Source organism: Malania oleifera, chromosome 1, assembly GCF_029873635.1.
Source record: "Malania oleifera isolate guangnan ecotype guangnan chromosome 1, ASM2987363v1, whole genome shotgun sequence".
Classification (NCBI taxonomy): Eukaryota; Viridiplantae; Streptophyta; class Magnoliopsida; order Santalales; family Ximeniaceae; genus Malania; species Malania oleifera.
In genome coordinates this window covers 57,702,683-57,723,970 of record NC_080417.1, presented here as the reverse complement: position 1 = coordinate 57,723,970, position 21,288 = coordinate 57,702,683, and the positions used below count along the sequence as shown (strand labels likewise).

General features: G+C 36.2%; 1 protein-coding gene across 6 annotated transcripts in view; it reads right to left on the bottom strand.

Moving 5' to 3' along the window:
- Positions 1-580: 580 nt before the first annotated feature.
- LOC131166068 (probable polyribonucleotide nucleotidyltransferase 1, chloroplastic) overlaps positions 581-21,288 on the bottom strand; it is a 168,915-nt gene continuing 148,207 nt past the window's right edge. For 2 of the 6 annotated variants that reach the window (XM_058124322.1, XM_058124345.1), the window contains 7 exons: positions 21,127-21,234; positions 20,944-21,038; positions 20,473-20,536; positions 19,224-19,277; positions 19,096-19,137; positions 10,113-10,569; positions 581-1,061 (listed from right to left, as the gene is read on the bottom strand). In XM_058124322.1, the coding sequence (XP_057980305.1) occupies positions 10,207-10,569; positions 19,096-19,137; positions 19,224-19,277; positions 20,473-20,536; positions 20,944-21,038; positions 21,127-21,234 (726 nt within the window). In that variant the 3' untranslated portion in view covers positions 581-1,061; positions 10,113-10,206. Of the gene's footprint in view, positions 1,120-4,786; positions 4,806-9,781; positions 9,828-10,112; positions 10,570-19,095; positions 19,138-19,223; positions 19,278-20,472; positions 20,537-20,943; positions 21,039-21,126; positions 21,235-21,288 lie in introns of those variants that run through there. The other 4 variants (XM_058124305.1, XM_058124314.1, XM_058124340.1 and 1 more) reach the window with 4 other exon arrangements.

Below are 21,288 nucleotides of genomic sequence, written 5' to 3'. Positions count from 1 at the left end.
CAAATGAAGTATGAAATCAGATAATAATAAACCTTACTCTCCTCATTTTTATAAATATCACTCCTAAGCATCAAGGACAAATGCATCACAATTTCTGTAGAACGGAATGTGCATGCATTGCTCCGGAAATTTGGAATGTCCCCCTTTTTGGACTGCACACTGCGCAAGCTCCATCGTGGCAGGTTTCGCTTTAGCAATTTCCAAAAAGAAAATGAAAATAGAAAATTGACTGGAACAAGTTATTCATTACTCTGTCCAACTATATATATATATATATATATATATATATACCAATGTTCTCCATGTACCCATCACCTGGTTACTTACAACTAGACTGCATGGAAATCTGAAGCTTTTCTTGCCTGAAGCATAAGCATTGTAGTGTATATGGCTTTCAATTGATTGCACATATCATCACCCACCCATCCCATTTTGTGAACCTCCGTATGATTGCCTTTTATTTTTTGTTTGAAGTTGAACAACGATGTAATAAAATATAATAAAATTTATCTATATGCAAATTCAAATTCAATCCAAAATAAATACTCCAAACATAATCTTAATAACAAGAAAAGAAAGCTATAGCTGCTGGGAACGACCAAGCACAAAGAAATTCCATTTACGACATAATTAGAAGGTAGTTATTTAAAAGAGTAAAATAAACTAGTGCCTCGTTGTAAATTACAAATTTATAGAAAAAAAAAGGTTTCCACCAAAAGGTCGCCCCTCGCATTTTCAATGAACTCTAATAAAAGAGGGAAAGAGCAGGGGTTGACAAAATAGACTCAGGGCGACAAAGGGGCGCGGGGGGAGAGGGGGGGGGGGGGGTGGTGTATTATTTCGATGTCCAAGGGGCTGAATCTGGACACAATAGCAGCATAGAACTCATGAGATTTTCAAAAGCTGTCATCATTTTCTTGACATACCGACTACAACCATTTGCCGCAGCAACCATTGATGAAACACAACTTCTCAGCATCTCATAAAGCAATTTTCTGTGAGGCAAAAGTGAGAGTTTGTGATCAAGCATCATTGCCTTGCAGAATCAGCAACTCCTAAGCCTGCCTTTCCAGGAGAAAAAACACAATGAAATAGAAGCGCTTCATAAGGTTCCTCCTCCTGCAATTAAATATCTAATACACATTTATACGACCACATGCTTTTAGAAGGCCGTAAATTAAATAAAAATATTTTCTAAGTAGCAATTTTTGTCCAACAAGAAGTTTTGGCATGTCATCAATGACTAATAACTACTAAAGTTGAGGCCCCGACTCAAAATCATACGACTCAAGTTTTTCATGAGCCCATCAGGATTGTCAAATGGGATCATGGGGACAAAGCTCAGATGCAATATCCAAGGAGAGTGATCATTTAAATGAGAATAAAGGTGGTGTAATAAGTGTTAAGGCTTAAAATACACAACCTAATAGCATAAGCTCTTAGGTAAAATGGTAATCTAACATGGCATCAGACCCATGGTCGCCACGAGGTCTTGGATTCTAGTCTTATTGCCTGCATTTATTGAAAGCTAGTTAAAAAATTATCCTGTTCCCAATAATGAGTGCTACTCATTGTTTGTTTATCTTTTACGTGCAATTGAGCTGTACATGTAGGGGAATGTTAGGGCTTGATATATATTGTTGGCCCATAACTTAATGCTCTAGCTTTTAGGTAAAGTGGTAATCTAACAGTTAGTATCAAACAAACTATTCTGTTGCCCTAAAAAGGAAGTTGCACGGCATATCTCCATCTAGCTCTGGTCATCAAACAACTGAAGTTATAATGAATAATCATTGATCAATCAAAATCTTTTGCCTATCAAGCTCTATAGAAATGGCCATATCTTTTGCTTTGATCTATGGTCTACAGTGAATGGAGTCATTATAAATAGCATGCAGACATACATGGCCAATTAGCACAATCAAGAATATTCAACATTAAGTGCCTAAAGAAGATAGAGACCACTTTGGATTGGAGAATCCCTTGTGACACTAATCAGCTACAAACAGTAGAATTATCACAGCAATATATGACAATCAATCTTAAAATGCTGCAAAGAAAAACATCATCTGTTCAATCACCATCCCAGAGGCATGCTGCACATGTTTGTAATGTGGTGCTATTCGCCTTGCAATATCTAGCATCTTGTGAACTCAAATACTTGGTTATACTAGACAATGCAATTATTTCAGATGTGCACAGAGTGTCCAGTTAACTCAAATACTTGGGCAATAAACAATGCATATAATTCAGATACACTTCAACCATTATCATCCTGCCTCAAGGCATGCTGCCCATGGATACCAAATATTTAATCCACTCATGATGTTATTCATGTACTACTAATTATCATGTGGATTTAAAAACTTGGCCACAATGGATGTTGAATTAATTAAGAGAATACACAATTTCAGTTAGCAATAAACTATCTTCAACTGATATGGCGTGCGGCATTTTACAAAACTATCAACCATTCTGAAACGTGGAACCATGTGAACGAGAGATACTAAATGTCTTAAAAGACCTATAAAACTCTCGTACAAACATACACAAAAGAATTTGGTTCTAGCACTCCAACTTCTAGTACCAACTACGAAGAGATCTATCTTTGTAATTTAGGGCGTTCCTAGTAATCAAGTTGGCAGTAACAAAGGCTCCTTCTGGAATGGTTTCGGAACTGTGGTAGTAGTGATGGATATGGTAGAGGTGCACTGCACAAACGTACATATTATGGATGTGGTTGTTGGCCTAACAAGACTTAATCTCATTTTGATAATGACAAACCAAGACATCTGATTGTGCTATAAAATGTATTTACAAGTATTAAAGTTTAAAAGAACAATGAACGATGTTTGAATGTAAAGCCATGAAGAACACAAGTAAATGAACAATGACTATTGAAGAAGAGCTTGAATGAAGATCAAGCTTAAAGACATGAAGACTTAGATAGTATTCTGTGTATTGTAAAAAAAGTCTCATGTAAGTACTTCTCAAATTTGTATTTGTTATGAAGCTCTTAGGATTAATTATTGGACTTAGATACCTTTTTCAAATCTTGGAAAATATTTTTCACAAAGTTCAAATATCATTTCAAAAAGATACAAATAAGTTTTGGAATCAAAAAGATAAAGAACATTGAATTTCAGAGTGTTCGGGCGCCTGAGGCTTATGCTCAGTCGACCAAATGCAGGAGTCTGAACAAGCTGGTCTGACATCAGAGAGTTCGGGCAACCGAACCTATGGTTCAGTCGACCGAATGGCTACTGCCATTGTTAAAGTCCAGATAGTGTTGGTTCGGTCGATCGAACTGAAAGTTCAGTCGACCGAAAGATAACTGTCTATTTCGAAATTCATAATTTTAATTGGTTCAAGCGACCAAGCTACAAGTTCAGTTGACCGAAGCGCGCGATATATGTTTTTCGAACAGTGCAATATCTTTCCGATTTCGAAATATCTTGTTACCAAAACTTGCACAAACGGTCATAATTTAAACCTAACTATAAAAGGCTAACCCTAATCGTGTTAGGGCAAGCAAACACATTAAGTTTACGTTTGAAAATATGCTGTGCGCCGTTCCCTATGCTGAAATTGTTCTTTCTGAATTTTATACTTCAAAGTTTAAAGCTTTCAATCCAGAAAACCAAGCCAATCTCTTGAGCTTCGCAGCAAAGATTATTTTGCCAATGTCATAGTGTTTATTCGTGTACAAATCTGCTGTGTCAAGAGAGTTTTTCATTGTACACAATTGGTTATTAATTTCTTTGTAAAATGATGGCTCTAGTTGTGAATCGTTGACAAACAAGAGGGTTGTTTTTACTTGAGAGGTAACTCCACCAACGTAAAGGAGAGAGACGACTCAACCTAGTGAAGGAGTGGGGTGCTCCGCCCAAGCAAAGGAGAGAGGTAACTTCACCTACGTAAAGAAGAGAGGCGTCTCTGCTTATTAAAGGAGGGATTGTAAAAGGCATCTCTGCCTACTAAAAGAGAGAGGCTTCTCTACCTAGAAGGAGGGATAGTAAAATCCTCATAGCGGGTTGCATGAGGCAAGGACATAGGCACGTTGCCGAACCTTGTAAAAATACCGGCTTATCTCTCTTACTTTTCAAGCATACTTGTATTGAAAATATATCTTCTATGTATGCTATGAATGTTTTACTTCGAGTTGTGAATGCTGTGAATGATTTGAATACCCATGTTGACCAAACTCTGCTGGTTACGAATTTATGGTTGATTCAATCTGCTGAAATTGTATGTTATTGGTTTATTAATCATTCAAGTTCTAGCATAAACTTGTGCGTGGCTGAGCTTATTGTTATCAATATATATATGCTGTAATTATTGTAAATCTTGTAGTTTAGTTTCACATTTAATCTTGTGCTCATACTCATTAGAATTTAAGAATATACACATACTGATCAAATTTGTTATTGAGGATACTGCTGCTGTCAAGAAAGTAGGACACGTGTAAAATAAATTTTAAAATTGGTTCACCTTCCGTGCATAAATTTTAAAATACCCAATTCACCCCCTCTTAGGATTACACGTTAACTTTCAGTGGTCATACAATTAACCAATGCAAGGATTTCTGTGGCAAGCGCAGCTCACGCTGCTTATGCTGCAACCAAGAATTTTGCCCCTACTCGTTGAGTTGCTAGAGAGTAGTGCCCTGCATGTATATCAAAGGAATCAGTGCCATGGATCACATCAAGCATCTCTTCTTTCAATTGCATCTCTGACCCAGAGAGGTAATCTTACATCTTGTTTGTCATCCAATACCACTTTTAGACCTTGGGTCATAGATTGTCCTGCCACAAACCATCCAATTCACTACTTACATGACTACCTCAGGGATGATTCACCAATCCACTTATGCTTACAATCTGCAACAAAATGAAGTTGCTATAGGAAAAACAAACATGCTTTTTGAATTCACTTACACTATATTGTATTGGATGAGCATATCCAAAGTGTTTTAAGGTGATGCCACCTGTACTGCTTGCTCTATTTTCAACAGAACACCATCCTATATACTTGGTAGTAAAGTACCCTACTCTATTCTATTCACTGATGCTTGCTTTGTTGTTGTTCTTACCTCTTAAAGGACGGTTGGTTCGTGACATCATCAAGATTCCCAGGAATGTGGTGATGCCCATGGCATCTCAATCCCACATTTTCTTGAGCAAGGGAATTTGATGTGGTAGGAATGTAAACATTTTTGAGAATGAAAGGATTCCCATGAAACATGGGCATCCTATTCTCACTTGCCCCCATAAGCTACCTTTTGAACCAAAACCTTACTATTTGGTGGTAGGACAACAATGCCCCAATATTATAATATTCACTGTATTACTATATTTAAAATAATAAATTATTAATAAAATAAAAGTAACACTACTATTTTTTTATAATAATTTAATACAATAGTTAATATTTAGAATTTTGATTAATTAATTATTAAGTATTAAATATTTTAAATTTATGATTGTTGAAAATTTTAGGGGACAGATTTAGTTATGTAATCTTAGTAGTTTTTGTATCAAAAATATTTAATCACTCCAGTAGTTACACATTACACACATATAAAGTGTATAATGGTCATCTTTTTAAAATACTTCCAATGATTCCCATAATTAACCAAAACATTGACATGGGAAACATGTGTAAATCATTGGGACTCTTATAATGAGAATCAAACAAAAATATTCCCATTAGACAAACATCCTATTCTTAGTAATGAGATTCTTGAAAATGTCATTACATGAGAACATTTTTTCTATCGTGAACCAACTGTCCTTTAGTATGTTTGGTTGTGCCTTTTTTCCATTAGTTAACTCTATGTGTTCGTAACTTGGATATCATCCTCTTAAGTGTGTTTTTCTAGGGCATTCTCCTATTGAAAAAGGATACCAATAAAATAAATCTACCTTGCGTTCCTTCTTGGCATTACTTTCTTTGAGTTTATCATTCCACTCCCTAGTCCGTGCTATTTTCACCTGTTTAGCCCTATAGACCTTGATGATTCCTTTCCACTACCTACATTTCATGATTCAGACCAAGTATCTCTACTGATTCGTACTCCAAAGCTTTCATCACTGTAAAGTCCTAGTCATTTGGATCATACTAATTTGTGTCTGTATAAACAATAGCAACTCAAAGTTGGAGATCCTCCACGCTATAGTGTTGCAATTTTGACTCGTGTTTGTCTCTCGTGTTATGTATATTACTATCACCATTTGGAAAGGTAAATACACATCTACCCGACATCCTATCACTTCATTTGTGCGAGATGATTTTTGTTACCCTCCTATTATTTTTTATTACTTTCTTATCCTCTTTGCTTCCAAGTCTGTATCTGAAGCCTAGTCCCACACTAGGAAGAGAGCTACTATGGATAAAGAAATGCATGCTTAAAGCCCCTTAGAAGCCAACGATACTTGGGATTTGTGCAACTTTCTAATGATATCCCTTCAGTTGGGAGTCAATGGGTGTATACTATGAAGGTAGATGGCTTTGTTGCCTACTTGAAGGCAACAATCGTAGCGAAAGGGTACACTTAGATCCATGGCTTGGACTATTCAAGCATGTTCTCTACAATCACTTAGCTCAAGCCATTGTCTCTCCTTACATCTCTAGCTACTCATTGATCCCCACTCTAGTTGGGCATGAAATGCTTTCTTACATATGATATTTAGGAGGAAGTCTATATGTAGCAACCTCTTGGGTTTATTATTCAAGGGGAGTCAAGGTTGGTGTGTTGTTGTAAAAATCTTTGTATGGCTTGAAGTAATCTCCCAATGCATTTTTTGTTAGATTTTGGTGATTGAGTTTCGTGTTTAGATATGTGTTGTAGATGACTCTCTATCACGGTCTTAACTTTCACTGAAATTTTGGTCAAAATTTTATGAGGGTTCAAAACTAAATTGGGTTAATTTTCTTTTTCTCAATATTGGGCTCAAACTATGAGTTTATGGAGCTTTAGCCAAATTTTTTGAAATTTTGGGAATTTTCACTTACATTTTAGACATACTGATTTGAAATTTCATAAATCTAAAATATAAGTAACATAAATTATGGATAAAAAAGAAAAAAGTTCGATGTTTTAAATTTGTTTCAGATATTCAAAATTATCTATTCTAATATTTCCCAAATTTTGATTCACAATTGTTGTTGATACTCTCACGTACTCACTACACTGATAAAAAATATCTTTGAGAAATGAACTATTTAGACCACACTGAGCTTACATTTTAAATCATCTGTGGTGTTTGTGATTGTGTGCATTTGTAGTACAAATTTGCTTTACGTGAAAGCACCCCTATATTGTACCTTTTGATTGTATATCTGAGAGATTCCAGGCGTGGCCTGAGGGGGCGGTAATCTAGTCTGGTAAGGATTGGTGTAAAGGTTGAGGTTAGCCCTGTGTTAATTTGATCTAGTTTGTATAGGTGCCGCTCCACCCGTTTAAGTGAGCAAGTTATTGTGATAATCCTTGTGCTGGTTAGCCAAGGCGGGGACGTAGGTAGTTGGCCGAACCTCGATAACATATCTGTGTGTCACCCTGTTCTTTACTGCTTTCTAGTGCTTGTGTAATTGATTAAACTGCTTTATTTAACTTCTGATATTACTTGCACTAGATTGACCATAGGGTTGTGAACATACTGCTGTTAGGAGGAACACCTAGGGTATAGATTTTAAAAATACCAATTCACCCCCTCTCTTGGGATCACGGTAAAGCTAACACAAACTATGGATTAGAAAGCATGGAAAGTTGTCACACATGGTGACCACATTCCTACTAAATTAGTAGATGGTAAAGAAGTGCCTAAATAAGAACGAGAATTGACTGATAATGACTATAAAATGATGCAAGTAAACTCAAGTGTCATGAATGCACTATATTGTGCTTTGGACATTAATGAATTCAATAGGGTCATGGCATGTAAGTTAGCTAAAGAAATAAGAGATAAGTTAGAGGTAACCTATGAGGGAATGGTAGATGTTAGAGATAGTAGAATCAACATGCTCACTAGCGAGTATGAAACCTTTAGGGTGAATCCTAATGAAACTATCACTAGTATGTATACCATATTTACTCATATAATAAATTCCTTAGATTCTTTAGGGAAAAATTATTCAACATATGAAATGATTCGAAAATTCCTTAAAGGACTTCCTCTAATATGGGAACCTAAGGCCACAGCAATCACGGAAGGAAGAAACTTGAAAAATACCTCCCTTGATGAGTTAATCGGATCCCTTCGCACATATGAGATGGCGATATGAAATGATTCGAAAAATCCTTAGAGGACTTCCTCTAATATGGGAACCTAAGGCCACAGCAATCACGGAAGGAAGAAACCTGTAAAATACCTCCCTTGATGAGTTAATTGGATCCATTCTCACATATGAGATGGCGATAAACAAAAGAAATTCAGAGAACAATAATAAAAATAAGAAATCAATAGCCCTTAAGGCTGTCAAAGAAAGTTCTAGTGATGAAGACGAAGATAATGAATTAGATGATGAAGAACTAGCCTTCATTACTAAAAGACTTAGGAATACAACTTCCTAACTGAACTGGTTTGGTTCATTCCAGTTGGTCTGAAACTTTTTATAAACCTCTTTTCTTCATATGGGTATCTTCTTTAAGTGATATTTCAACGTTACCGTGGCTACTTTTCTTCCTCAAACTGCAATAACGTTTGGATGAGTGGCCGCTACAATTTCAATGAGAGATGACTGTGGCTGCTTTGAGGAGCAGCAACAACATATCGGTGCTGACAAAAGACCAGCAAAGGAAGCTGTTCACAAAAAATGGAGAGAACAATCAGCACTTCTGACGATGATATTGGCATAATCCAATGACCGGTGACATCTTGGTTATGAGATGATATGCAAGAAGCACCATCATTGGGGTGGAGGATTTGCTGGAGATGTCATGGGTTGGCACGATGACAAAGAAGATGGAAAGTAGGTCTTCAATTCAACAAAGGTTGGGTAGGTGACATAAAGGGTTCAATTAGGTGTGATAAAGGATCCCTTAACAAGTCTTTAGTGTACTGGACTTCATGATTTAGATCTGAAAATCGAGTCAGATGTGATGTGGACTGTACGTTTTTTATTTTTATCTTTATTTTTTGTGGTATCTTGCTACTGTGAAAGATGGATCAAATGGAGAGATGGCAGAGGCAGATGCCATGGCAGCACAAGGCGATATATGTTAAACTAGCAAACTCTACAAATTTTAAGCGAAAATTCATAGACAACCCTTTCAAACAGTTACAACTGTGGGGATTTGAGTTGAAATTGCAAACCCCTATGAAATAGTATTCACAATCATGTTAAATTAGAGTCTGCTCTGAGACACTTGATGCAAGGTATAAGTTCCATTCTCAATTCCCATCTAAAACTAAAACATAAGGGCTTTTTACAGGCTTACAATTTTTGAAGATAAGGAAACTAATTAAGCAAAACTACTTGTTTCTTAAATTATAATAACCTAGAGCCTAAAGAAATAATCCTACTAAGAATACCACAAATATAAAAAAAAAACAAAAATAGAAATAAAATCCTTCATGGCTGCAACATAATTTTTCACATTAGAATTTGAAAAGTTAGATATTCATGAAGACTTTTCATGCATTGTAACTTTTCAAGAATTTCAAAAAAAATAAAAATAAATAAATAAATAAAAAATAAAAAACAAATAGAAGTTCAAATAATTTACTGTCACACAGTTTATGTACTAATCTTCTATGAAAAAATATGCAGTTATACATACCAAATGACATGGTTTCTTTCTTGCATGTGTGTCCATATATATAGAGCTACAGAGGGGTGGAGGGGAAGAGAGAGAGAGACAAAGAGGATAAGGTGATGCAAAATCTAGGTTTTAGAATATAAAAATGATCAAAGGAATGATTATTAACATGGATAAAAGACAGTCATATATCCAACTGCCCAACTATTACTCAAAATTTGAATATGCACACACCCTACACACACATACAGATATACACGTACACAAAATAATATGTAATTTTTTGAAAAATTTTTTGTGCCGGGTGATTTGACACAGAAGCACATGCAGAAACAGAGAAGAAAGCAAATACCTTTGTTCCCCATCAAGAGTCGAGAATCATCCACCATCATTCTCGCTAAGGAAATAAGGACCAACCAAGACTGCCAAGTCAGTGGCTGAACATGCTACCCAATGTTCGCCCCTCCGTTTACCAAACTGCTTCCATCTTTGCTAGAAGCACCACTAACGGATTTTCTGCTCTTCTTTGGCCCATCTTTCTGGATGCAGGGTCCCTCTTTAGAAGAGCTGACTAATCTCTTAATAAGCTTCTGTGGCCTGCTATTATCCTTCAGTTGTTCAACTTTCCCTTCAGCCAAACCATCCTTTTGCTCACTTGCCTTTTTAGTTGTATCCTCATCAAGACCTTTTTGCAAAGTTGCACTTTCCTTAGTGGAGCTACTTGAACGCTGCTTTGCACTAGATTTCTGTGGAACTGGGTCAGGAAGTAGTGCTCGGTGGCTAAGGCGCAGTTGACCCTTTTCATTTATCTGCATGCATGCTCAATATAATTAGGGAGAATCTCAATGAGTCAACTCCTGCAGACAGGAAAATATTGCAAACAAAATGTGATGACTAATATGCAAAGGTTCCTGCTTGATCACAAGGGTTTTCACCAAATGACTGATTGTCATTGATATAAACGAATCGAAGTTGAATATTATATAGCTACGTTACTAGCAGTTTAAATGATCGATCAATATTTATACAAATCAACAAAATTTGAGTATCTTAGAGCTATGTTACTGGTGGTTTAAATGATCTTTTAGTATTGATATAAATGAACTGAATCTATATGTCAAGAATAACATCTAGAAGTCGCCAAGGAGTTCTATATTTTACAGAAATAAGAAACAAGAGGCATCCTCATCTAGTAATCACTGCAAACCATCAAAGATATTGCTTTAAAAAAAAAAAAGGGCAGCCCGGTGCACAAAGCTTCCCTAAATATAAGGGGTCTAGGGAAGGGGCAGGCCACGATGGGTCTACAGTAGCAATGAAAAAAGCTATTGAATTAACTGAACAAGCAGATACAAAAGGAATTCTGCAGCCTTACCTTGCATGATACTTAAAACTCATATCCATTTTTTTTCCCGTGGCTTTTTTGCAGTAGAGCAATATCTTTGATGGAAAGGAACATGAGTTTTAAATATCATACAGAGAATAACAGCTCCCAAAAACTCATTGGCAATATATGCACTCATAATATGGTTTACCTGAGCATTTGTGAGCGATGCTTAATTGATTAAAGTATCCATGCATAGCTTCACATACTGTGCTCTTTGTAGGATAAACCTGTCTCAATTTATATCTCCTTCACTGAAAAAGACTTTGGCTCAACGTTTCCACAAGCTTTTACTTGCATTAGTAGGTTTTCTTCAAATCGATCATCCAACTCTCATATGAACGATCATGATCATCACCACCACCACCAACACCATTTTTAAATAAGGTTTTTATCAAATAGTTGTTATTGACAGGCAGCCATGTGGCTCAAACATATGCTATTCATTCAATGTTGATTTAAGTTTATATTAATTTTTTAAGACCAAACATCACAATAGTTTACCTTAAATTTGTCCTACGTACAAAATGTTGGTTATAATAATGTTAAAAGGATGGGGAGGTTGTCATATGGCTAAAATATATATTTTTAAATGAAATTTTATTGCCACATACTTGTATAAATAGCTAGAATATTTTCCTATTATAGATTTTTTAAATAGTATCTTCACATAACAATTAATAAGAACTCCAACAATTATTCTTAAATAGGGACTCTCACATTTAGCTATACAGCATAGTTTATATATTGTTTATATTAATATTTGTACGACAGAGCGTTGAGAGGCAACAACAGTCTATAATAAGAAAATAATAATCTTTAAAAACGTAACAAAATGAACAAAACATGCATTTCAAATGTCTAACAAAGTTCCACATTATTATTATAAAGAAAATCAAGAGAATGCATACCAGCCAACTTGTGACCATAGCAAAGTGCCCATTCCACAAATGGCAGATTATAATAAATTGTCACAATAAAAGTAAGGAACCTTTCAACTACTATATAGAGAAGGGGAAGAACCTATTTTAGGGTTGTTGTAAATTCAAAACAAATTCAAAAATCAAAGAAGAAAATACATAACTTAGGGTTAGAGATGAGGAGAAGAGCAAAAACCAGTCGGCATTTTTCGTGGAGCTTCATTTATAGCTCTAGGTATGCCCTCTCGTATTAATAAGAATAGAAAAGATTTAGGGATAAATATACACCTACTCACACAAACGAATTACTAAAATAATATATTTTCTTCTATAAGTCCCCCCTCAAGCATAAGGTGTATAAATATCACCTACCCCAGCTTATTACAACCATTAGACAAAGTGGTCTTAAATAAAGGTGATGTTTACTGCCTTCTTCTACACAACTTTCCTCACAAAATTACAATCAACTTCAATGTGCTTTGTCCTCTTATAAAATACTGGATTTCTAGCAATATAAAAGGTTGCTCGATTATCACAAAACTTATCCATTGGCTTCCTTACAAAGAATCCCATCGCTCTCATAAGAGATTTCAGCCACATAAGCTCACTCAACGGCCACAGGTCAGTTTTCTGCTTTAACACTACAGTAGTTTGTTTCTCACTATGCCAAGTAACCTCCTGCAAATGTATAGTATCCAATAGACCTATGATCATTAGCCAGCCCAATTTGTATCAGAGTATCCCATGATTTCACAGTTTTTATTGCATTTATGTATCAAACCTATTGAGTTAAAAAACAATAATTAATAACCATTACAGGGAATACAAAAATTTTTAAACACCACACAATAAATGCGGACAACAAAACTAGAACCCAAGACGTATTAGCAACAAACTCTATTATAATGTTAGATTACCACTTTACCTAAAAGCTTAAGCTGTTAGGTTGTGGGCAACAATGTATATCACGCTTTAACATAACCCTTTTTGAGAGAGCTTTTGAAATACCGCAAAATCCCACAAACAAAATTCCAATGTGGTTGTTCGGGATTTTCCACAAATTGAATCACCACCCTTCACTGCAAAATATATGTAAAGTCTAGTGACAGTCAAGTAGATCAACTTGCCAACCCACTACCAATATCAACATTGGGCTTTAAAGTCTTGTTTGACAACTCTAGAATAATTCATGTTAGGATTCACAAGAGTATCGACTAGTTTTGCTCTCAAAAATCCAGTCTCACTTAGCAAGTCCAAGGTATATTTTCATTGATATATAGTCAACTCTTTCCTACTACAATCTTAGACATCGAGAAAATAATAGAGTAATCAGCTCCTTATTTGAAATTTAGTTGGAAATCCCTGCTTAAAATCTTTAATCCTGCTCTGGTCACTGCTAGTAGTAATGATATCATCAACATAAACAAGAAGAAGTAGCATTCATGTCTCCTTTTTGCAGACCATTAATGGTTGTTAGGTCTTTTAGCATTATTATTATGTGTGAGTTGTGTTAGTAAGTGTGAGTTAGTAAGGGTATTATGGTTGGTATTGTACTTGACGTATTTTATAAACAGAGGGAGAGATCTATCATTGGAGCAAAGTCTTCCATTTTACCCAATCATTCAACATGGTATCACAGCAAGATCTGACCTAAATTCTAATTGCATGATCACCGCTAAATCAAACCCTAAACATCATAATACCATGCAACCTGCTGCTGTAGAAGAGTCATCAGCATCACCACAGTCCAGAAGAAGGTTCAGCAGTTTCCAGAAAAAGCAGCAGTCGCCCAAAAAATCCTAAACATTGTTGTCCTCTTCTACACTTCAAGAAATACTTTATATTTTGAAAAACTAACCACATAGCAAGCCACAGAACCTTCCAATATACCACCCCTACAAATTTCACAACCAGAGGAGCCTCCACGCACCAGCAGAAAGCCAGCAGTGCCAATCCCATGCACTGGCGCGTGAGACACTTTTAAGCAGCCATTTTTCTCTGATTTACTCTAAAATGTCTTGAATTCTTCCTCACACCATAATACCAAGTTGTTTGTCATCTTTTTTCTCCAAAGAGATAACCTTTTTTAGTTGCTCACTGTGTATTTCTGATTTGTTTCTGTATCGAGGTTGTGCGTGTGTGTTGGGATGGCGTCCTCAAATCCCCAAAGTGTGTTTCCATTGTCAAGCATTTGTACAGGTGAACAGCATAATACAACTATCTCAAAGGAAGAGTATTCAAGGTCCCTAGAGTAGCAAATATCCCAACACGTTCTCATCACATTGCATCTTTTGCTTAGAAAGGTAATCCTACAGTTTGCATGCCATCTGGTATCTCTCCTACAAGTCCTTGGGTCATCGATTCTGCTGCCACTAGCCACATACTAGGTGCAACAAACTTATTTTCTGCCCTCCAATATGCTAAAAATCTACCTCAAGTTACCCTTGCTGATGCTGTTAAGGGAATAGGAACAATAAATCCTATTACTTCCATCTCTTTTTTCTTCTGTTTTATACATTCCTAAACATCCTCTCAATCTCATGTCAATTAGTAAACTTACAAAGTCACTAAATTGTTTTGTCACTTTCTTTCCTAATTCAGTACTTATTCAAGATCTGAAGACGAGGAAGACAATTGGCACAGGATGTGAGGCTTGTGGGCTTTACTACTTCATTTTCTCCTCCCATTGCTTGCACAGCCACAACTACACCACTTCAAATCCATTGTCGCCTTGGTCATTCATCTTTGGACAAATTGAAACGACTAGTTCCTACGTTATGTTCTTTGTCCAATCTTGAGTGTGAGTCTTGTCAATTGGAAAAGCATTATTGTGTCCCCTTTGCTTCTTAGGTCAACAAACGGGGGGTTAGTCCTTTCATGCTAGTCAATTCTGATATTTGGGGTCCTAGTTGTGGCATGTCGAAGTTGGGGTTACGGTACTTTGTTACATTTGTTGATGACCACTCTAGGTGACTTGGTTATATTTAATGAAGGATCATTCCTAGTTGTTTAATATCTTTTGTGCTTTTTGTTCTCAAATAAAGACTCAAATTGATATACTAGATAAGATACTTTGTAGTGATAATGCTAAGGAGTGCTTTAGTACCCAATTCACTACCTATATGACTAATTCTAGCATGATCCACCAGTCCTCTTGTGCCCACACCCCACAACAAAATGGAGTTGCAAAGCAAGACATATTCTTCAAGCCACTTGTACACTATTGTATCAAATGAATGTCCCTAAAGTGTTTTGGAGTGATTTTGTGCTCATAGCTTGTTCCCTCAACGATAAAATGCTATCCTTTATCCTTGGTGGTAATATCCCATATTCAATTATCTTCCCTAAGGCTTCTTTGTTCGCTCTTCCTCCTCATATATCTGGTTGTATGTCCTTTATCCATCAATTAACTCTAGGAATGGATAAGTTGGATCTTCATGCTATCAAATGTATTTTTCTAGCTTATTCCTATACTCAAAAGGGATATTGATGTTATAGCCCTACTTTACACCGATTCTTTGTCTCTATTGATGTCACCTTTTTTGAGTGTACATCATACAACTATGATTCCTTGAGTTATGTTAACTTTGATGAGTCCCCTCCTTTTCCTTGCCTTTTAGATTCCAACCTTTTCTCTCTGCCCAATCCTCTTAGATCTTCATCCAATTGAAGTCATTCTCATCGCTTGGATCATCCCAATTTGCAGGTATATGCACGCGACTCAAGGGAGGAGAGCCTCATCTAGCTTCTACTATTAAGCTTCTAGTTCCCCCCATTAGATGATTTTATTTCCCATGTCATTGATCCTGCTATATCTATTCGAAAAGGTAAACGCATTTGTACCCAACATCCAACATCCAATCTCTAATTTTGTTCGTTATGATTTCTTGTCACCCTCGTATTACTATTTCATTAGTACTCTGTCATCTGTTGCCCTTCCAAAATCTACTTCTGAAGCCCTATCCCATTTTGATAGGAGGACTACAATGGTTGAAAATATGTGTGTGCTACATGATAATGATACTTAGGATTTGGTACCTCTTCCTCCTAGCAAGTCTGTGGTTGGTGGTTGTTGGGTGTACAATGTGAAACTTCATGGTCTTGTGGTTCATTTGAACGTCTGTCTTGTTGCTAAGGGATATATTCAGGTTTACGGGCTTGGATTATTCTGACACATTCTCTCTGATCACTAAACTTGCCTCAGTACATCTATTCATCTCTTTAGCTACTACTTGTCATTGGCCTCTACATTAGTTAGATGTGAAGAATGCTTTCCCACACCATACCATCACCATCAAGATAGTTCAAGTTGTCCTTCTCAAGCCCTCCACCAATCCTATTCTTTGTCTAGAGATCCTATATAATATAATGAGAAGGAAAAGAGGTCTCATAATAGTTATGAGAGTTAGCTGATTGACTAACAACAGGTACAACAAAATTTAGGCACATATAACATAGAAAAAAGAAACATAAATGGAAATAAAAGAATATTGCCACAACCAAAAACCGACGTAACTCATCCATCAACAAGAGTAACCTTTGTGTAAAGTAGTGGGTTTCAAGGATTGATATAACTTGGGGAACTTCCTAGAGATGCCATAATCAATAATCCAGGACGAAGAGGATGAAGAGCCAAAAAGCTTGATGGTATTCGCGCCATAGTAGCATTAGATGTAAAAACTGAGTTTAGAGTTGTTGAATCTTATAGACAAGATATCATGGTTTCGTTAACTGCAATGCATGCAAATGCAGGAATTGCCATGGCAAACTCCTCGTCTTGATACACTGTCTTTGCCATAACCACTTTCCAAAGCCTGTCCTTGTTTTCCAACACTTCACTTACCACATTTGGATGCAATGCTAACCGTGGGTGAACCATCATAGTAAAAATCTTGAAATGAAGACTTAGATCTTTGGTCATACGTTGGATTCAAGCATATGCTTTATATAGATGATATGAATCCACTTACAAGAATCTGATCACAGATGGATTGAAGCTCAAGACTCAACTGAGACAAAAATTTGGCAGCCAAAAACTCTACCATTTGCGTCTTAATGATCTCAATGTCAGATTGCTATAGTATTCACTAATGGACGTACCTTCTTGGTTATATTAGAAAAACTTATCATATAAGTAAGAAACACGAGCTTGATCCATGAAACATCACATTTACAGCAATTCATGGCTCCGAACTATTCCACAACCACACAAGCAATGTGTCATTCTCTTTGATCCAATCTTCATAATCCTTGGAGTCTATACATGGAAGAGAATGCAAGAAAAACTTGGACTTCCCTTTCGCGTTAATATGCACATGCATTGCCTGAAACCACAATAGGTAGTTGGAAGATCCAACCAATTTGATTGCTGTGATCTCCACAATATTAGTATCAGTCGAAGCTCTCTCTGTAGAGGCCATCAAAATCACCCCCTATACACTACAATCAGCCCACATCAGCATCAGGAATGAATAACACAGCAACTCTGCTAAATCAGGCAGCAAACACAGCATAGAATAGGACTCAAACAGAGGCACAGAACAACACTCCAGATCTTAAAACTTCCAGAACTTCAACATGAAGCTACAAGCACATGAACTTAAGTTATAGTATCCTAGGAGGAATCACAAACATAAATAGTCTCCCAATTGGAGCAGAGAAGACCACATTTGACCAGACAGAACAGAGCAGACCACAATGAAGCACCACAGACACTTAAGACAGCAGTGCAGACACTCCACAACCAACCTGGCAACAGCTAGAAGCATAGGCAGGCTTAAAAACAGCAATTACATCATCATAACAGTTTAGAAGTCAAAGAAAAAATCAGAACAGCAACAGCAGTCTGCAGGAAACGGTAGGGTGCTGACTTTATATAAGATAACTACCATGAGCTGCACAACACCCACAGGAGTCGCTCATGCCTGAAAAGAGAAGGATAGAAAATCCAAATGACTCGAAGCAGGGGATATAAATTCTACTTTAAGGGTTGACAAAGGAGAGAAATGGAGAGGAAGAAGGGCTGTAACTACTTCAAATTAATTAGCCTCAGAGAACCTACTCTGATACCACCACATAAATTCAAAATTAATTGAAGAATATACACCATTTAGGGATAGAGATGACGAGAAGAAGAGGAGAAGAGGAAACATCAGAACAGCACAGAAGTCTGCGAGAAACAGTAGGGCGCTGTCTTTACATAAGCAAACAGCCTTGAACAACAAAACAACCACAAGAGTGGCTCACAGATGAAAGGAAAGGGATAAAAAATCCAAACAACTCTCAACAAGAAAATAAATTTCTACTTTAAGGGTTGACGGGAGAAAAGGATAGGGACAAGGGCTGTAACTACTACAGAATAATCAGGTTCAGAGAACCTGCTCTGATACCATCATGTAAATTCAAAACTAATTGAAGAATCAAAGAAGGAAATACAGCATTTAGGGTTAGAGATAAAAAGAAGAGGAAACATCAGAACAGCAATGGAAGTACGCAAGAAACAGTAGGGTGCTGTCTTTAGATAGGTGAACTACCATGAGCCACAGAACACCAGAGAGACTGGCTCACAGCTAAAAGGAGAAGGATAAAAAATACAAATGTCTCTCAAACCAAAGAAAAAAAATAATAATATCTACTTTAAAGGTTGATGAGGAAGAGAAAAGGAGAGGAAGACGGGGTGTTAAGTACTTCAGATTGATTAGGTTCAGAGAACCTGCTCCAATACTATCATGAAAATTCGAAATTAATTGAAGAATCAAAGAAGAATATACAGAACTCAGGGTTAGAGATGAAGAGAAGATGACAAGAAGAAAAAACCAGTTGGCAGTTATCCTGGAGCTTTACGCACAGCTCCAGGTCTGCCTCTTATAAATTAATCAGAATTATTGAATAAAACAATTTAAGGCCAAAAATACCTCCATTCACATAACTTAATTACTAAAAAAACATATTTTCTTCTAACAAGGGTAAAACCATTTGTCACTGAAGAACAATGCATGCTGCAAATGGAAATAAAAAGGATGGTTTGAAACCTCAATGAGTTTGACATCTATCCGGTCCCCAACTTTGAAAGCCTGTAAAATGCAAGTATAGAGAATCATTCGACCAAGATATTTATGCATTGGCTGATAAATAATTAAATAATGAATTGCATGCTTACATCTTCTGCCTTTGCCAGCCAATTTGAACTCAACTCAGTAATATGACAAAGTCCCTGCACAGAGTTCAACAAATTGAAATATCAATCAAGTTGTTTCAATTTCTTCACTCCTTGTTGCAGTTTTAATGCTTTGAGAACTCCAATTTAACATCAGAAAGGCTGAAAGAACGTTCTTAGTGATATTCAATATTGATGGAGAAAATTTTTCAACATTTAGAATATAGACGTATCAAATATGAGGCATCATGACATATGCTGTCTGTCTAGAATATTATCTAAGTATAAACTATAGAAATAATAGAATCAATAGACAATGTCTTTATAATCTACAGGTTTCAAACTTTCATGAGATGCAGGAGGGAAGACTGTATGAAATGGACCTTCAGTAACACTAGCAGCCAACTAAAACAGTCACAATTGTTGATACTTATACAAAAAGTCATAATTAGAAAGATAGAAATTCTTTAAAATAGTACATTTACCCTGGATCAATGACTCAGTTACAAAAGCAATTGAAGATGTCATGCATAGAGGTAAAGCTTATTAGTCAAAATATGCATATCCAGTGTGCTATGCAATGGCCAAATACAACAAACAACAACAAAACCAAGGCTCAAGTCCCACTAAGTGGGCTCGAATATATGAATCATTTTCCGCCAATTTATGCGATATTTGGTAAGGATTCATATCATAGCAATCTGACAAATTTTATGCTGGCTGTCAGCTACCTAACGCAACCCTCTATGTGTGAAACAAATAAGGAAATTAAGTGCATCACAGGCGGAGTTATGCAATGGCCAAGTGCCTCTAAAAGTTAAATGAAAAATATTGGACAATGGCTCCCCGATTAGTTCTATCATATATATTAGGATTTTCAAAACAAAGAAACAATATACACAAAAAGTAAACGAGTAGGTGTGATAAGAGCATTAAGATTGATGAGCAGTAAATCTATCAAGGGCAAAGTAAGGAATCATGTACGCCAAACTATGAATAGCACTTACAGAAGATACAACATGGGCATCTAAACTCTTTCATATATGGTCTTGTCTGAACATATTTTTTATCAAGGCTAGAGGCAGAAAAGGGAGGGATGCTTCAACATGCCAGTAGAAAAATTCACAGAGCTGACCCAAGTAGTGGAAATTAAGACTCCATTGTTTTACTGTTGTTGTGGGCAATATGGTAGATCAATTATTCACCTATATACAGGCTGTATACTTTGCGCATCTAGGTATTAAATACATACCTCACATCCTGGTGTTATCTCAACAAAAGCTCCATAAGGAGCTACTGATTTGATCTCACAGTTCCTGAACAGTAAGAGATGAGTCATATAGTTTTCCAACTTCGTAAATGACCCAAAAAAATCAGCATGTTAAGAGAAAAACAGTTCTAGAAAATTACTGAGGAAAGATAACACTAAAGATCAAGGTGGCCTACAAGAACCCAAATTTTTAAGCCAATAAAAAATGCCAAGAAATTTTGTGCTTTAGCAATCTAGAGATCACAAGTGTTTGGAATGACAAATAGTGTTTTCACGTAGGCAAAGTAAATTTAGAAAGCTTTCATCAAAATTTATAAGCTGGACTTACCATTTCTTCCAAACAGGAATAGTTAAAGACAGTGCTAGACAAAATATCGAGGTAAAAAAAAAAGCAATAGCCATTCTAGTATGTTCTTTTTTGAAGTAGCAGGAGCATTCTAACTGAAAGGAGACCTGTATATATTGCCAACTACAGGAATCATTGTCAGCTTGCTAATAATAGCTTTAGACTTCTCTAAGCTCGACAAGTCCTTAGCAGTGATTTTCACCTGCAAATGCCATGAAAATTTAAAATATTTAAATGGCTAAACGCATGTCAAACAAATAAACTGGAAAAAGTTTCATGCCTGGACTTACTATTCCATCATCTTCCGTAGCAATAGCTTCAACCCCAGTTTCCTCAATAATACTTTTTACTTTTTTCCCACCTGAACCAATAATCATATTAATTTTATCTGGTTGGACCTACAAAAAACCAACTTAGTTGTCAGTGAAAATATATCATAGACTATCAGTTTT